Genomic DNA, 17,978 nt, shown 5'->3' with positions numbered 1-17,978 from the left:
TCTAGGGCCTCACACATGCTACGGCTGAACCACAAACCCAGCCCATCTCCAACTGTTTTTATTTTTTATTTTAAGTTAGAGTTGCTAAGTTGCTTAGGGCCTCGCTAAATTGCTGAGGTTGGCTTTTACTAGCAATCCTCCTGTTTCAGCCTTCCCAGCCACTGGGATTACAGGTGTATACCACCATACCTGGAAGTAGAATCTTTCTTTAGAACATTTACCTGGGGTATATAGGAGTGTGTGTTGTAGGTTGGAAAAGAAACCTAACAAATCCCCCAAATTTCAACTGAGACTTTTTTTCCTATTAAATTTTTACAACATGGGTTATTTCTGACCCCAGATGTATGAGGGTTTTCTCACATATGCTAAGCAATCAATTCTGCAGTGGTGGACACCAGCTAGGTGTCCTCAATTCAGTTCTGACACTACCTAGAGATACCTTCAGATTCTGCAGGTTGAGGGTTCAAGCCTCAAGACTTCCCCCTGCCAATTGCAAGCCCCAGATTGTTTTACCTGTACTTCTGACCCATCAGCTCTACACTGGGGTTCCCACAATCCCTTTCTCATGTCAAATCCAGTTGTTGGAGTGGCTTGCACAACTTAGGGAAAGAAATTTACCAGTTTATTGTAAGGGATATTACAAAAATTGCAGATGAAAAGGAGCCTAAGGCATGGTGTTGGAGGTGGGGAGTGGAACTTCTGGGCTCTGGGCTAACATTCATGGGTTTGCCTGTCTAGTTGCTCTTAAGCCTGTTCTTTTGGGTTTTCATAGACTTCATTACAGAGGCATGATTGAAGCATGGACAACCTTGTAGAAATGTGACTGTACACACAGGGTGTGATCTAATGCTCATAGGCTGGGTGGCAAAACCCAGCAAGGCCTGTCAGTTCAGTAATCTTGGCCTCTCTGTGCAACATGCCTCCCTTCAGGGCAGGGGCAGGATCCCTCTGGAATGTAGTAGGTTTTATGACCTACTATTCGAGTGGGCTAGCAAATTTCTTTATGGAGGCTGGACACAGTGGCTCAACCCAGCAACTCTGGAGGATGAGGCAGAAGAATGGCAGTTTGAGGACAGCCAGGTCAGATTAGGGAAACCCAGTCTCAAAAAACGACAGGCCTGCAGATGTAGCTCAGTGGTAGATCACATCTGGGTTTGTAACAGTGGTCCACTTCACCTTTGGTACATAGCCTTCACTGCTCTGTGGCTTATTTTAAAAGGAACATATTTTTCTGTTCCTCTTCTCCCTTTCCCTAACCTGGGGGGGGCGGGCAGAAAACAAAAGTACCTTTTCCCATCCTAGGCACTTATCTGTCCTTGAGCCCCACCCACCACTGGAAGAAGGGGTCACCAGAAGATCTAAGGCATGACTAACTCCCAAATTAACAAATTATTTCCTTTCCTTTCCTTCTTCCTTTAGGCACCAGAGATTGAACCTAGGGCTGCTTCACCACAGAGCCACATCCCCAGCCCTTTTTATACTTTATTTTGAGATAGGGTCTTGCTAAGTTCCTTATGACTGCTCTAAATTGCTAAAACTGGCTTTGAACTTGAAAACCTCAGCCTCCTGAGCCTCTGTGATTATAGGCACTACTATGCCCTGCTTAACAAGTGAATTTCAACATACCATCAAGGCGCACCTGGGACCCCCATCAGGGCATACTGGGAATGTAGCCTGTGAAGAGCTTCTTTAAAAGCCCTCTGTTCTCCTGATGGGCAGAATCACAGCTCTAGACAAAAGTACCCTGTGCTTCTCCTTTGCTAGCAAAGCAATAAATCTTCTTTTTCCTTTTTCTCAAAATTGTGTCCTCTGGGCTGGGGTTGTGACTCAGTGGTAGAGTGCTTGCCTAGCATGTCTGAGGCCCTGGGTTCGATTCTCAGCATCACATGTAAATACATAAGATAAAGATCTATCAACAACTAACAAAAATATTTTAAAAAACCCTGTGTCCTCCTTATTAAATTGGCATCAGGGATAAGGACTGAGCTTTCAGTAACAGGTTAACCCCTGTTCTGCAAGGAAAGAAAACCTTTTTCTTTATGACTACTTCAATACAGAAAGATTTAGTTTCTATGACCGAAGTTTACTGGAGACAAGAGTCCTTGCTTCCCCAATGCTGAAGTATAACACCAGAGAAGCACGCTTCGGCAAGTTTAGAGTGGAAGGTAGAAGCAGGACAGCAGAAAAGACTTCTCCCTCCCCGGAGGAAGAAGGGGACCCAACTGGTGGAATCCATGGGATGGGGGAGGTCTTCCCTCTTTTATAGCTAAGGTCTTTTTTCAAGTTTCCCACATTTCCATCATGTTCCTGTCCTATGTTCCGTTATCTTGCAGTGATAGAATGTAGGTGGGGAGACCCAAAACTGAGGGGCGGAAGGGCCTGAGGAGTAATCTGGGCAGGACTGTCCTGGGGCCGCTTCTGATTAGCATCTCCCTGTTTTCTGGGAGCTGTTTCATTAACATTTCTTTAGAATGGGCTCTGGGCTTTGGGAACCTTAACATTTCAATTTCCCCAAGTGCTGCTCTGCTTTCCTGGGCTCCATTCTCAACATGGCCTTCATTTTCGATTTTACTAGATATTAGACCCAATTTACCTAACTACAACTAACTACCTATCTTTAAATCTGGCTTCATTATCTTGAAGAAAAGACATTCTATTTTCTATAGCCCATCTTAGGGAGAGCCAAGAATTGGACAAAGACCAAAATATATATCATAATATCGCAGACTACTTGTTTCACTATCCTTTGACAACAGATTATATTTTTTTTGTCAGTTCAATAGGTGAAACTAATCCTAGTGCGATTTTGCATGTTTGTTGTTGTTTGTAATGCTGGGACTCAAACTCAGGGCCTCACACATGCTAAGTTGCTGCTCTGCAATATTTTCTTATTAATTTGTAAGAGCTCTTTACATATAGGGGCAGTTTTCCAACCCATAAATAATGTCTTGGTTGGGAGTTCAAACCGCCGCCTAAAAGGAGATCTTAAGAGGCTTCTCAGGTGGAAAAGCCGATCTGTGCACATATATGAGGAGCACTACAGGTCTCTTCACGGTTGGAGGTCTCGGAGCCATTCGCAAAGAGGAAGGCCTGGGCCCAGGGGACACTACACACCACACCAGAGGCAGACCCGGGACTCCGCCTGCCTGGCGCCGACTGGCGGCCGCAGTGCGCAGGAGCGGAAGCTCAGCCGCCCTTCCCCCACCCGCTTCCGGGCGCGGCTCACTTCTCCCGCCTCCGCCTCCGCCGCGGCTCGTGGACGTCCCGCCATGGCACTGTCTCGGGGGCTTCCCCGGGAGCTGGCTGAGGCCGTGGCTGGGGGCCGGGTGCTGGTGGTGGGCGCGGGCGGCATCGGCTGCGAGCTCCTTAAGAACCTTGTGCTCACCGGCTTCTCTCACATCGACCTGGTGAGGGCCGGGCGCGCGCTGGCTGAATGGCGGGCTGCGGTGCGGGGGCCGGGGGGCTTGGGGCCCAGAGTTCGGGACCGGATTTGGGGGGCGCCGAGAGCGGTCCAAGAAGTCCTGGGTCGTGGCTGCCTGTGTGGAGGGAGCTGTTCGACCGGGACGGGGCGCGCCTTCGCACGTCTGGCCTGCTCCGGAGGCGGAGAGGCCGCGGGCCCGGGTCTTCCGGACGCTCCGTCGCGGGGCCGCTGCCCGCCCCCCCTCCCGTCCCCCTGCAGCGCCAGTTTGTGGCATCTCGAAGTGATGGAAGTGGCCTCGTACCTTTTCACTCTGAAACTGTTTCCCAATTGCAGTGGAGTGAAGGAGAAGATTGAGTCTCGTGGATGTTGTGACTCTAATTTGCAGGTCTCCCCTAACTCAGAAATTATGACCCAGAGGACAGCTTTCACAGCAGCCCCACGTCCCGAGCGCTCGTCTGGAGCAGTTTATACTAACTCATTTACTCTTTACCACCACCTCATGCGTGTGCACTGTTTTCATCTCATTTTATTTTTAACAGATGAGGAAAGTGAGATGCAATGGGATTTAGTAATTTACCCTAGGTCACCAAAGTGGCAAAGTGGCAGGACTCCTTTGGGGCTCGCGCTCGTCCGCTGAGTACAGCATAGGTACACTCGCTTACTTCATTCAAGATGTGTTTAGGGTTTTAACTTTTGCATTCGTGTTCAATGACAGAAAGCTACTGTAATTGTAAGTCAGGTTATTTGTCTCTTAGATTGGAGATAACACCTGGAACTTGGATGTGAGTTTAAGTACACTTAAGGTGTACCGGCAAGGTGAAGAGGGAAAAAAGGAGAGGAGACAAACTATTCTAAAAAAAGAGTGAAAGTTAGCAGACTGAACTAAGGACTGATTAGAAGGAAAGAATATTCACGTTTTTCTTTGCTTAGTTTTTCATCCAGTTTTGAACCGCAAATTCACATATGCTGATAAATACTGGTACTTTCTTAAAATAAGATTTTGCAATAGATAAGATAGTGAATTTCCCAGTAATTCTGGAGGCTGAGGCAGGAGAATCACAAGGTCAAGGGGAGCCATTCTCATCAGTTTTTTTAGACCCTGTCTCAAAAAGAGGGGTTGGGGGCTAGTGATGTAGCTCAGTGGTAAATTATTATCCTTGGGTTTATGTTTTTTGTTGTTTTTTTTACGCGGGGGGGGGGGTGTGGGCGCATAACTACTGAGCCATATCCCCAGCCCTTTTTAAAAAAATTTTATTAGAAACGCAGTCTTCCTAAATTGCTCAGTGCCTCACTAAATTGCTGAGGCTGGCTTTGAACTTGCAGTCCTCCTGCCTCAGCCTCTAGAGCCATTGGGATTACAGACATACTTCCACAGTGCCCTGCTGTCCATGGGTTCAAATCTCCAGCACCCCTCCCACCAAAGAGTGATGTGGGAACCTGAAAAATAAAAGGTTATATTTTTTAACTTTTTATTTGGTTTAATTTTTGTAGCAAAGTTAGAAGTACAAATAAATCCTTAGATGGTTATATGTTTTGACAGTGTTCATAAATTATGACTAAAACTGTTAGAATTTTTCACAATTTTTTAGAATATGAGGACTGGGGATGTAGCTCAATAGTAGATCGATTTCCTAATATGCCTGAAGCCCTGAGTTCAATCCCCAGTACCAAGAAGAAGAAAAAAAAGCTAGAACATAATATGTTTTTTTGTGTGGTTTTTCTTTTCTTTTTTTAAATATTTATTTGTAGGTAGACACAATATCTTTAATATCTTTATTTTATTTTTATGTGGTGCTGAGGATTGAACCCAGTGCCTCAGGCATGGTAGGCCAGTGCTCTACCTCTGAGCCACAACGCCAGCCCTGTGTGGTTTTTTCTTTTGAGGTAGATTCTCCTGTTGACCAGACTGGCCTCCACCCGAGATCCTCCTGCTACAGCTTCCCCAGTAATTGTGATTGTCGTTATTGTCCACCTGCCCAGCTACACTTAGAACATTTGATTACTGTTTATTAAATTTATTGAACTGAAATGAAATTATTTCGGCCATTTTTTCTTTGTATTTACTTTTTTGAGGGAGTGCTACTGGGGATTGAACACGGGCACTTTACCACTGAATTACAGCCCCAACCACCATCACCATGACCCCCCAATTTTTTTTTTTTTTTTTTTGTACTGTGGATTGAACTTGGGCCCTGAACCACCATCACCAGCTCTATTTTCTATTTTATGTAGAGACAGGGTCCCACTAAGTTGCTTAGTGTCTCACTGTTGCTGAGGCTGGCTTTGAACTCTGAATCCTCATACCTCAGCCTTCAGAGCCTCTAGGATTACAGGCATGCACCACCTCCAACCCCATTTTATTTTATTTTTCAAATTTTTGAGGTAGGGTGTTGCTAAATTGCCTAGGCTGGCCTGGTACTTGTGGTCTTCCTGCCTCAGCCTCTTGGAATAGCTGGGATTACAGGTGTGGGCCATGGCATCAGGCTCCTTATTTATTCTTTTTTGTTTGTTTGCAGTACAGGAGTTCTAACTCAGGGCCTCCTACATAGTGTTGAAAGCTCTGCCACTGAGCTACAACCCCGGGCCTTCTTATAGTTCTCATATATATTTTTAGGCAGCAATTAGATGAGACTTAAAACATGACACTTTTTTAACCATATGTAGAAAAGTTCTTTTATAGTCCTCAGTAATAATTGTAAGTGAAATTTGGTATATAAATATAGGCTTGAATTAAAGAAGGCAGCAAGAATTTAGTAAATCTGGTAGTCACATATTATTTAATAAAAAGAACAGGGCACAGTATTATTTATATTGGATTTGAAAGAAATTAGATTGAGATTTAGAATTTATATGTATGCATATAAATTTATATCTTCACCAATCTACACACGCACTTTTTTTTTCTTTCATGGTTCTGGGGATTGAACCTACAGGTGCTTTGTCTCTGAGCCACATCCCCAGCCCTTTCTGTTTTTCATTTTGAGACAGGGTCTTAACTAAATTGCCTGGGCTGGCCTTGAATTTGTGATTATCCTGCCCGAGTCTCACAAGTAGCTGGGATTAGACATGTACCACCATGCCAAGCTAAATTTTATATTTTCAGTAAATCATATATATTTTAATGCCTTCAAAGAAATTTTCTGAAGTACATATAAGGATGATTAAATAAACAAAAGGCATTCTTTTCATTGCAGGGGTGGAGGTACCTGGGATTGACATGAGGGCCATTTAGCCACTGAGCCACATCCCCAAACCTTTTTCTGTTTGAATTTTAAGACTGGGCCTCACTAAGTTGCTGAGGCTGGTCTTGAACTTGTGATCCTTCTGCCTCAGCCTTCCGAGTCAGTGGGATTACAGGTGTATGCCACTGTTCCTGACAGTTTAGCAGTTTTGGTATAATTGGTCTGCAAAGCATTTTCTCTGCTAATGTAGCAAATATTAAAAAGTTCTAGGTTATAAATGCTTAAGATAGTGATATTGCTCAAACATACCACAATATTTGTAATTTATCTGGGGTTTATGCATTTGTAGATTGATCTGGACACTATTGATGTCAGTAACCTCAACAGGCAGTTTTTGTTTCAAAAGAAACATGTTGGAAGATCAAAGGCACAGGTAACTATGTCTTATACTGTTTCTATAATCCTTTGATGAATCTTTTATTTATGATACCCATTAAGTCCCAAGTTTTCAGTTCTGCAAATATTTTAATGAAATTGACACAGGAGCATTAGAATAGGTTGGAAATCATAATCTAGAGCTTATTATACAACTTATGATTTTTGTCAGTGACATTAATATTAATGAATATTATTATTTTCACCCATTTTCTTAAAGGAATATGTTTTTTCTGTAAGTATTTATTGTAAGGTTACCATAGTGGTATATTTTGCCCAAGTTAAGTTTTTTAGGTGTTCTGTTGATGGGACAGTGAGCCATAATGGCTTAATTTTTCCCTTTCTTACAAGAGGAAGAAAATGGGTAAAGCTATCTCTTATTTATTTATTTATATATTTAGTTGTAGTTGGACACAATATCTTTATTTTATTTATCTATTTAGTTTTTAAAAGAATATTTATTGTTTAGTTGTAGTTGGACATGATATCTTTCTTTTATTTATTTTTATGTGGTGCTGAGGATCAAACCTAGGGCCTGGCACATGCTAGGTGAGCACTCTTCTGCTGAGCTACAATCCCAGCCCCTAAAGCTATCTCTTTAAGCTGAGTGTGGAGAATAAAAAGATGGAAGTGAAGGGAGGACCAGCCCTCTGTTTTTGGTCTACAAAGGAAATAGAAGTGCTCTACTTAATCCTGTAATTGGGGTGATTTGTTGTGTCTTCTTCATATTTGAATTTCTGATTTCCATAGCCTTGTTTTTCTATACCCCCTAGAGGTTGGCTCTTCTTTGTAGCAAGAGAAGCTACAATCTTGAGTGTGGTTCTTCATGATTTCTATGCTTAAAGCATCTTTTCTCCCTGTCAGTCCTTTTGTCCAATTCCCAGTTTTCTTTTCTTTTTCATATTTTGGCTCCTTTCTCCAGGAATACTTTGCTAAACCTTTAGACTTAGTGGATTAAGTGAGGTCTTCCTCTCAAAATAAGCTTTTTTTTTTTTGGTACTGGGGGGGCTTAACCACTGAGTCACACCCCAGCCTTTTTTCCTTTTTTTTTTTTTTTTTTTTAATATTACAGGGTCTTGCTTGGGGCCTTGCCAAATTGTTGAGGCTGGTTTTGGACTCCAGATCCTCCTTCCTCAACCTCCTGAACCACTGGGATTATAGGCGTGTGCCACTACACCCTACTCAAAACAACCATCTGTGTATCATTGTAGTTTGTATTTATACTTGTCTAGATGGTTATTTAAGGTTTCTTTTGATTGACACTTGGCTTTTGCAGTACACATAATTGTTCGTTTCATTTTTTTTGCAGTATTGAGAATTAAACCCAGGACCTTGCACATGCTAGACAAGCTCTCTACCACTGAGCCACATCCCTAGCCCTGTATATAATTCCTTCCTTCCTCCCTCCCTCCCTCCCTCCCTCCCTCCCTTCCTTATAGAACCTAAGGTATTAAGTGCACTTACTTACCTAAGCACTTTATCACTAATTTACACCCTATCCTCACATTTTATGTTTTTCCTGAGGCTTACCATTCATACAGAAGTGGATGTGCTATGGTATAGGAGAAGGTTGTCCTGTTTTATAAATATGATGGAGTTTAATCTTAATGAAATTTTATCACATTTTTGTATTTTGTTAGTGTTTAACATAAATAAGACTACTGTGTAAGTAGGTGAGTTACCAGAATTGTGTCTGCCAGAAGTACATTTCAAATATATATTCAAAAAAATGTTATAGTAATTTACTGTTGTTTGTTTTCCAGGTTGCCAAAGAAAGTGTACTGCAGTTTTACCCGAAAGCTAATATTGTAGCTTACCATGACAGCATCATGAAGTATGCTCTAATTACTATATTGTGAAGTTATATTTGCTGTGAATTTTTAATTAAGCTTAAGCATGTTATTTTTATTAGCCAGATATGTGTGCCCAGATCATTATGCTTTTTTAAAAAGATTTTTCTAGGATAATAAAAATCTGGTAGTTTGTGCCCATGTAAATTAAGTGGTATTCTTTTTACCAGTTTATATATGTTTACATGATCTAGATAAGTAATAAGATTTAAATATTGTTAACAAATAAGTTACTAGGACACTTACGAAAGATCTTATATATATATTTTTGTTGGCTTGTTTCATAGTAGGAAATGATCCCAGAAGTGCTTTACACTGACCTACATCCCCAATCCTTTTTATTTTTTATCTTGAGATAGGGTTTCCCCAAGTTGGTGAGGCTGGCTTTAAACTAATGATCTTCCAACCTCAGCCTCCCACGTTGCTGGGATTGTAGGCATGTGACATTGCACTCAGTTCTAATTAAAATAAGATGTTTAAAATTCCTTGTAGATAATAATTCAGACATGTTTAAGTATATTTCATTCTGATTGATTTTAGCGGTTGCTTTTTTAGTTTAAAAGGTTTCCGTCCAAAATAATCTGTTTATCAATACTCTAATGTGGTAATTTAACACTGGGAATTATAGTGGGTCAGCAATTTTGATAATATATAAATGATATGTGAAATAAATAAATATTTAATGTGGGAGGCATGGAACAAAGAAACTCTGGGTACAAATTACCTTTTTTTTCTTCTTCGTGTGTAGTGCTGAGATTGAACCTAGGGCTTTGGGCATGCTAGGCAAGTGGTCTACCACTGAGTCACATCCCCATCTCCTAAGTTATCTTTTATCTACACTTGCTGTCTAGTTCAAAAGTAAATGGTATGAAAAATATTTCTTGTTTGTGGGCAGTTGGTTGGGTGCTTGCCTTGCATGCACAAGGCCCTGGGTGCAGTCCTCAGCAACACACACACACACACATACACACAAATAGTCTTTGTTTGAGATACTAGAATTAGAGACAGCCTTAGGCTTTCTCATTAGAGCATTTGTATCTTCAACTTATTTTTTCCCTCTAGATGTTTGGTCTACAGACCTGCCTATAGCCCCATAACCCTCTTATCCTGTGTTGTTTTCCCAGTGTGCTAAAAGCAGAGACCCTAGGGGCCTGAGTCCTGCCTGATTTGGACCATGTGGAGTGAAGCCATAGGCCAAGCAGATCCTGGGAATGTGTTCTTTATATGTTCCCAGGCACTTGGCTGCCCTGAGAAGGCCTGGTGGGACTAGTGAGGTCATGCCATCTTTCTGTTAGTTTGAGATACTATTCTTATGCCCGAGGTAGCTGGCCAAAAAGCATAGGAATTTGAGGGAAATAATTTCTTTTAATTTACTTATGTTTGGAAAAAGTCAGACTTTATATGGTATATGTTCTCTTTTTAATATATATATATATATTAGTTGTAGTTGGACACAATACCTTTATTTTACTTATTTTTATGTGGTGCTGAGGATCGAACCCAGTGCCTCACACGTGCTAGGCAAGTGCTCTACGGCTGAACCTCAGCCCAAGCCCCTTTTATATGGTATATATTCTTAACATCAGTTATATTTTGCTGTTGTTACTTTGTTACACTTTTCTGAATTTTGTATTATACTGTGAAGATTGTATATAATGCTGGTTTTGTTGATCTTTTTGTTTTGCTTTGTAGCCCAGACTATAATGTGGAATTTTTTCGACAGTTTATATTGGTCATGAATGCATTAGATAACAGAGGTAAGATCATTTTACTATTTTGACATCCCTGTATTTTCCCTTCCCCATATTAAAGCTTTTAAGAAATTTAGTATTAAAATTTTTTTATGAGTTAGAACTTTAGAGAACTAAAAGGAAGTAAGACCAGGTTTAAAGTTTGCCAATTGGGCTCCCAGTGATTTAGGAGGTTGAGGCTGGAGGCTTGCAAGTTCAAGGCCAGCCTCAGCAATTTAGTGAGAACCTCACCAATTTAGTGAGACCCTGTGTCAAAATTAAAAAGACTAGGGATGTAGCTCGGTCTTAAAGCACCCCTGGGTTTAGTTCCCAGTACCAAAACCCAAAAACAAAAAAGCATGCCACTTGCAATTTTTTCTAGAAATGATTTTTTTTCCAGGCAGGAATTCAGCAATTATATATACTTTACTAATCAACCACAAGGTGTAAATAAAGGGGTGTATGTGGGTGAGTGTGTTTCCTTGGTGGCACACTTTAAATACAGTGTGACTTTGTTTGTGTGGGGATCTAAGAAAATGACTCTCTAGGTCTCATTAAAGACCAGTTAAAACACTATAAGGGAGACTGAACAGCATTTTTAAAGCTTCTCAGATAATTCTAAAGTGCCATCAAGGATAAAAGTTCATTGTTTGGGGAATGAGATGATAGGTAGAGTGTTCTCTTAGTATGCACAAGGCACTGGGTTTGATCCTCAGTACCACATAAACGTAAAAGAAAGATATTGTGTCCACCTAAAACTAAAAAATAAATATTAAAAAAAACCTCTTTTGCTAACTAATATTTTAATTCTAGCTGCACGAAACCATGTTAATAGGATGTGTTTGGCAGCTGACGTTCCTCTTATTGAGAGTGGGACTGCTGGTTATCTTGGACAAGTAACTACTATCAAAAAGGTAAAGAAGAGTTTTGTGTTTTACTTTCCAAATATTTATTTGAGACCTTAGGGAGGGAAGAAATAAACTTTGGATCCTGGTTTGGTGGTGCATACCTATAATCCTAGCTATTTGGGTGACTGAGGCAGGAGGAAGGAATGCAGGTTCAGAGCCAACCTCAGCAACTTAGACCCTCTCTCAAAATATAAAAGTCTGGGGATGTAGTTCAGTGATAGAGCACCTCTGGGTTCAATCTCCAATACTAAAAAAAAAAAAAGGGAGAAAATAAATGATAAACTTTGGGTTTATATACTGTAAGCAGGTTAACATCCAAGGCAAAAGGATTTTCATGCCATATAAAACTTAAGATGATGCTTGAAGCTATGGGTTAATTCTCCCAAAATTAGGATGCTATATAAGATACCCCAAAAGACAATAGGTGGAAAGATCTTTTGGATCTGTGCTACTTTGTTTGAATAAACTTATGCATTGAAATCCTTAGACTTGCAAGCATAATAAATTTATGGTAAACAATTCTTAGTGCTGAAACTACACCTTGTTCTATAGTTGATAAATGGTAAACCACCCTTCTAGAAGTTACCTTTTGTGCTGGAGGTATGGCCTAATGGTAGAGCATGTGCTTATTATCAGTCCCCATCACCAAGTACATTTTGTCTTAAGGAATGTCTTGAGGGTTACTTTTTGTCTTAAGGAATTTGGATGTGGAGATCTGAAGAGAACTGTTTTGGGTGTATTTGTAAAATATTTCAGACACTTTAGTTTAAGTATACTAGAGCAAATACCTGTGTGCTTATAACCTATTTTTATAAAATCCCCACATTGGGATCAATTTGCTGTTCAGATCTTTTTTCTTCTAGTTATTTTAAAGAGTTAAACATAAATACATTTTGAGAATTGCTTGGGAAGTTTTGAAACTATGAAAAGGAAGTGCCAGGCTCAGTGGTGCCATGCCTGTAATCCTAGCCGCTTTGGGAGGCTCAGGCAGTAGGATTGCAAATTTAAAGCCAGCCTTGGCAACATATGCGAGACTGTTTCAGAAAAAAAATAAAGAATTGAGGGTATAACTCATTGGTAAAGTGCCCCTGGGTTCACTAATTACACTGTATTTAAAATTTGCCGTTTTAGCTGGGCACAGTGGCACAGTCTTATATTACCACCTACTCGGGAGACTGAGGCAGGAAGATCACAAGTTCAACGCCAACCTTGGTAACTTGGTGTGATCCTGTCTCATGATAAAATAAAAAGTGTTGGAGATAATTGGTCTTTGATAGAGTGTCCCTTGGTTCAATCTCTAGTACCAAACACACATGTGCACATGCACACACCCACACCAAAAAGGGAAGAAGAAAGATTTTCAGATTTTGTTGGATTTGTTTTGTGGATGGGGGCAGTTTATCTGTGTTAGTATTTAATTTATTTCAACTATTAAATAGTGCCATTGGAAGCTCACTCATTATCATTCTACAAAGATGATTGTACCTGTTAGTGTGTATTAAATTTAGTTGGATAAATGGAGGTTTTCAGTGTCTGTTCATATATCAAGGCAGTAGTTCTATTTTTTTCCATGGTAATACACAGCATAACTGCTTATGGCTATGCCTTTAAAGAAAGAATGTTGCAGGGTCAAGGGCACAAGAAATAGTGTTGTGGGGGAAAACCCTGAATTGGCTGTAATTTATATTAAAACAGTATTTTCTGGATTATTCTTTAGTATAAATTAGAAAGACATTATTTACCTCATTTCAGTGCTCCTGAGACACCAGTGTGCATTATAGGACTGAGGTTAAGAGTTGCCAATGAAAAAACAAGCGAAATTTGGTAATACCCAGGATTTTTTCCATGTTTCTAGGTAGCTCTTAAATACTTTTAGTTTACATAATTTTTATGAGATTTTAAAGGTATGGCTGTGAATAATGCTTAATAAATTTTCACCTTTGGGCTGTTGTCAAGGAAAGCTATTTGTCTTTCTGGGAGCTTTTTTTTCCCTGTTTCGAACAATCAAAGCAAACTTCTCTTATTTGACATTGAGGTAGAATAATTTTTATTGGTTAGATGTAGGTAATGTTCGTTGGGCCAGGAGTCAGAGGAGTCCTGGCTTATTCTTAACTGTTACTGTGGTTGATTTAATTAGCTTTGTATTAAGAGATTATTTATCTGTAAAATAATGATTTTGGAGTTGATAAATATTGAAGTATTATTAAATATTATTATTTTAAAATTTCCTAGATAGCATAAACAGGAATGTAGGTGAAGGAATGAAGTGTTTATATTACCTTACAATGTTGAAAAACCACCATTGAAATAAATATTTTTTTCATGTCCTGATTTTGTAGGGTGTGACCGAGTGTTATGAATGTCATCCTAAGCCAACCCAGAGAACTTTTCCTGGCTGTACAATTCGTAACACACCTTCAGAACCTATTCATTGCATCGTTTGGGCAAAGTATTTGTTCAAGTAAGAGAATATGTATTTCTGGACAAACTTTTTAGTACTAATGATGAGAAATGAGATCACTTTTATTTAAATAGCTTACAAAGATTGTACTTAAGGTTAAATACAGTGACGGGACACTTAAGTAGCTTTCCTATGGTATTTCTTGGGTTAAATTAAATTCAGACAGCATTCATTGCATGCCAAAGACAATTTAAGAAGCTTAGTCTGATATTGGAGACAGGCACATAACTTAATAAATACAAATAAGTATATTTGGAAATATGAAAACATACTTACAAATAACCCATTGGTTTAAAAAGAAATTACAATGGAGTTAAAACTTTACAGGGCTTGGGCTATATCTTAGTGGTAGAGGGCTTGCCTACCGTGCACAAGGCGCTGGATTCCATCGCTAGGACCACAAAACAACTTTTTGATGATAGTGGAAAATACTACCTTGAAACTCAGTAGGGTTCATGGAACATGGTAGTTGAAAGAAAAGTTATAAGCTTACATATGTGAAGAAAAGGTGGAACAATTAATGACCTAAGGATCCAATTTAAGTGAGAACAAGAACCACAGAATAAACTAAAATAATAACAAAATGAAGGATATAGTTGAAATAAGAGCATAAAAATCCTAGGAGGTTTTATTATCAAATAGGAAAGAACAGAATTTTAGCACAGATTAGATTGATATTAAGAAAAGAGGGGGCTGGGGTTGTGGCTCAGCAGTAGAGTTCGGCTAGCACTTGCAAGGTGCTGGGTTTGATCCTCAGTACCATGTAAAAAAAAAAAAAAATAAAGATGTTGTGTCCACTACAACTAAAATAAATAAATAAATATTAAGCTAAAAAATTAAAAGTGGATGAAGAAGAAAATGTTAATACATTAACAATTTTAATGGTCTAGATAAGTTGATTTTTTAAATATTTTTTAGTTGTAGTTGGACACAATACCTTTATTTTATTTTTTTATGTGGTGCTAAGGATCGAACCCTTGGTCTCCTGTGTGCTAGGCGGGCACTCTACCGTGAGCCACATCCCCTGCCCCTAGATAAGCTGATTTTTAAAACCTTACAAAACAGACTTACAAATAAAATATAAGCTGGGCTTGGTGTTTCGTGCCTGTAATCCCAGCAGTTTAGGAGGCTGAGGCAGAAGGATCGAGTCAGCCTCAGCAAAATTGAGGTACTAAGCAACTCATTGAAACCATGTCTCTAAATAAAATACCAAACAGGTCTGGGGATGTGACTCAGTGGTCTAGTGCCCCCAAGTTCAATCTCTGGTACCAAAAAGAAAATAGTGAATACAGCATACCTTGGACAAATTTAGTAGCATATTCTGAATAGTGCATCAAACCTATGTTACTTTACATATTTATATGAATTCCAGTGTATTTTCAAGGAATATCCCAATTTTGGGTAAATAGGCCTAAAGAAATTTTTTAAAAAGGAATACTAAGTTCATATTATGGAGCTATCACGTCTTTGTTGTTGTGGGGGAATGGGTGGCAGACACTCTTATCATTGAGCTATACTCCCAGCCCAGAACCATCATGTCTCTGATACCAAACCAGAGCCATTATGGTATAAGAAAAAGAAAATTATAAGATGGTCTCACTCATATAAATGCAAAAATCTGCCAAGGCCATACCATCCTGAAGTCATGGGATCTGATCTGATTTTGGGAGATTAGCGGGGTTGGGCCTGGTTAGTACATTGATGGGAGTTGCAAAATGTTTTACAAAAATTAGCATTTGATAATAGGATTATAAAACAAAGTATACCATGGCAAAGTGTACTTATTTAGGAATGCAAACATGGGTTAACACTAGACAGTCCATAAATGTTATTCACTTGTTTAAAAAAGTAAAGAGAAACTATCATTTTCATAGATAAAGAAAGAACATTTGATAAAATTTATTAAACACCTTCTCAGGAAAAAAATTCTTAGTAAAATGGAAGATCAGAATTACTTCACCCTGATAAAGAGTATCTTGTAGAAACCTACAGCAAACATTGTCTGCATTTTTATTTTTATTTTTTACAGTGTTGGGGATGGAACCAGATCTTGTATATGCTAGGCAAACTTTCTACCTCTGAGCTGCATCCCAGCCCATCTTTTTAATTTTTTATTAAGGGATTGGGGTTATGGCTCAGCAGTAGAGCGCTCACCTAGCACTGGTGAGGCCCTGGGTTCGATCCTCAGCACCACATAAAAAGATAGATAAATTAATTAAAGATATTGTATCCAACTACAACTAAAAGATAAATTAAAAGGTACAATATATATACATTTGGAAAAGTATCCATATATAGTAAACGTAGATCTGATAAAGTTTTACTAAAAATAAACTCTCCAGGCATTGTGGTGCATGCCTTTAATCCCAGCTATTCCTGAAATTGAGGAAGGAGAATTGAAAAGTTCAAGGCTAGTCTCAGCAACATAGCAAGACTCTGTCTCTGTCTCAAAAACAAAACAAGGCTGGGGTTGTAGCTCAGTGGTAGAGCGTTTGCCTAGCATGTGTGAAGCACTGGGGTTTATCTATCGATGACTAAAAATATTAAAAAAAAAAAAACAAAAAAACCCACTCAAACTTTCTTTATTTGGCAGTTTGTAGAACTGATTGAGATTTATAGAAAAGTGAGAAGATAGTACAGAGTTTCAAAGTATCCTCATACCTCATTCCCCCATTAACATTTTATATTAGTACAATATATACATAACAGTTAAAAACCAGTATTGATCCAGGCACTGTGGCGCACACCTATGATCCCAGCGGTTCAGCAAGCTGAGATTGGAGGATTGCAAATTCAAAACCAGTCTCAGCAACTTAGCAAGGCATTTAGTAACTCAGTGAGACCCTGTCTCTAGTAAAAACAGGGCTGGGGATGTGTCTCAGTGGTTAAGCACCCCTGGGTTCAATCGCCAGTACAAAAAAAAAAAAAAAAAAAACTCATTATTAACTAAAGTCCCTTATTTTTTAGATTTCTTTAGTTTTTTACCCAATATTATTTTCTTCTTCTTCTATTTATGTGGTGCTGGGGATTGAACCCAGGGCCTCACATATCCAGGAAGAATGCTCTATCGTTGAGCCACAACCCCAGCCCCCAATATTATTTTCTAAGATTCCATCCAGGATACCACATTACAATTAGCTTTCATGTCTTTTTAGACTCTTTGGCTGTGACAGTTCCTTAGTTTTTCCTTGTTTTTGACAACCTTCACAGTTTTAAGGAGTACTGGTCAGATACTTTGTTGGATGCCCTACTATTGGAATTTGATGTTTTTTGCATGATAAGACTGGGATTATGGGTTATTGGGAGAGATCAGTGATTAAGTGCCATTTTTAAACCATAGCAAGGGACATAGGCTATCCATATGGTTGATGATTATTAATATTGGCCTTGGTAACCTTGCTGTTAGGTTTCCCCACTGTAATTTTTTTCTTCCTCTTTCCATATTGTACATTTTATTTTTGTTTGTTTGTTTTGATACAAGAGATTGAACCCAGGGGTGTTTAGCCACTGAGCCACATCTTTTGAGACAGGGTTTCATTATGTTGCCCAGGCTGCTCTTGAACTTGTAAGCTCAAGTGATTCTCCTGCCTTAGACTCCTGAGTAGTTGGGTCTATAAACTTGTGCCACCATGCATGGCTCTTCTCCCCCTTAAATTACTATTTATTCAGTCATTTATATCTACGTGCACTTGTTAACATTGAATATATTTTTTTTCTTTGGGTTATAATCCAATATTACTTTATTTTGTTGCTCAAGTTGTTCTAGCTTTGGCTCTTGGGAGTTCTTACAGTTGGCTCTGTGTTCTTTTGATATACCCTCATCAATGTGTGGCTATTTTAAGTAGTTCCTTACTTTCTGGCTGTACAAGATGTTTCAGAAATATTTTATGTTTCCTGCTCCTAGAATAAGCCATTTCTCTCTTTCTCTCTCTCTTGTAATTTTTTTTATAGTTGTAGATGGACAAAATGCCTAGTTTATTTTATGTGGTGC

The 17,978-nt window shown here is 39.2% G+C and overlaps 1 protein-coding gene across 2 annotated transcripts in view; it reads left to right on the top strand.

Annotated features, from left to right (window-relative positions):
- The first annotated feature begins 3,209 nt into the window (after positions 1–3,209).
- Positions 3,210–17,978, top strand: part of Uba2 (ubiquitin like modifier activating enzyme 2) — a 43,811-nt gene continuing 29,042 nt past the window's right edge. For both annotated transcript variants that reach the window (XM_076838558.2, XM_076838557.2), the window contains exons 1-6: positions 3,210–3,407; positions 6,953–7,036; positions 8,802–8,872; positions 10,581–10,645; positions 11,432–11,532; positions 13,866–13,987. In XM_076838558.2, coding sequence (XP_076694673.1) covers positions 3,270–3,407; positions 6,953–7,036; positions 8,802–8,872; positions 10,581–10,645; positions 11,432–11,532; positions 13,866–13,987 — 581 coding nt within the window. In that variant the 5' untranslated portion in view covers positions 3,210–3,269. The remainder of the gene's footprint in view (positions 3,408–6,952; positions 7,037–8,801; positions 8,873–10,580; positions 10,646–11,431; positions 11,533–13,865; positions 13,988–17,978) is intronic.

The sequence above is a fragment of the Callospermophilus lateralis genome, chromosome 18, assembly GCF_048772815.1.
Source record: "Callospermophilus lateralis isolate mCalLat2 chromosome 18, mCalLat2.hap1, whole genome shotgun sequence".
Lineage (NCBI taxonomy): Eukaryota > Metazoa > Chordata > Mammalia > Rodentia > Sciuridae > Callospermophilus > Callospermophilus lateralis.
Note: the sequence above shows the minus strand (reverse complement) of the source record. Positions and strands in the feature narration are given on the sequence as shown.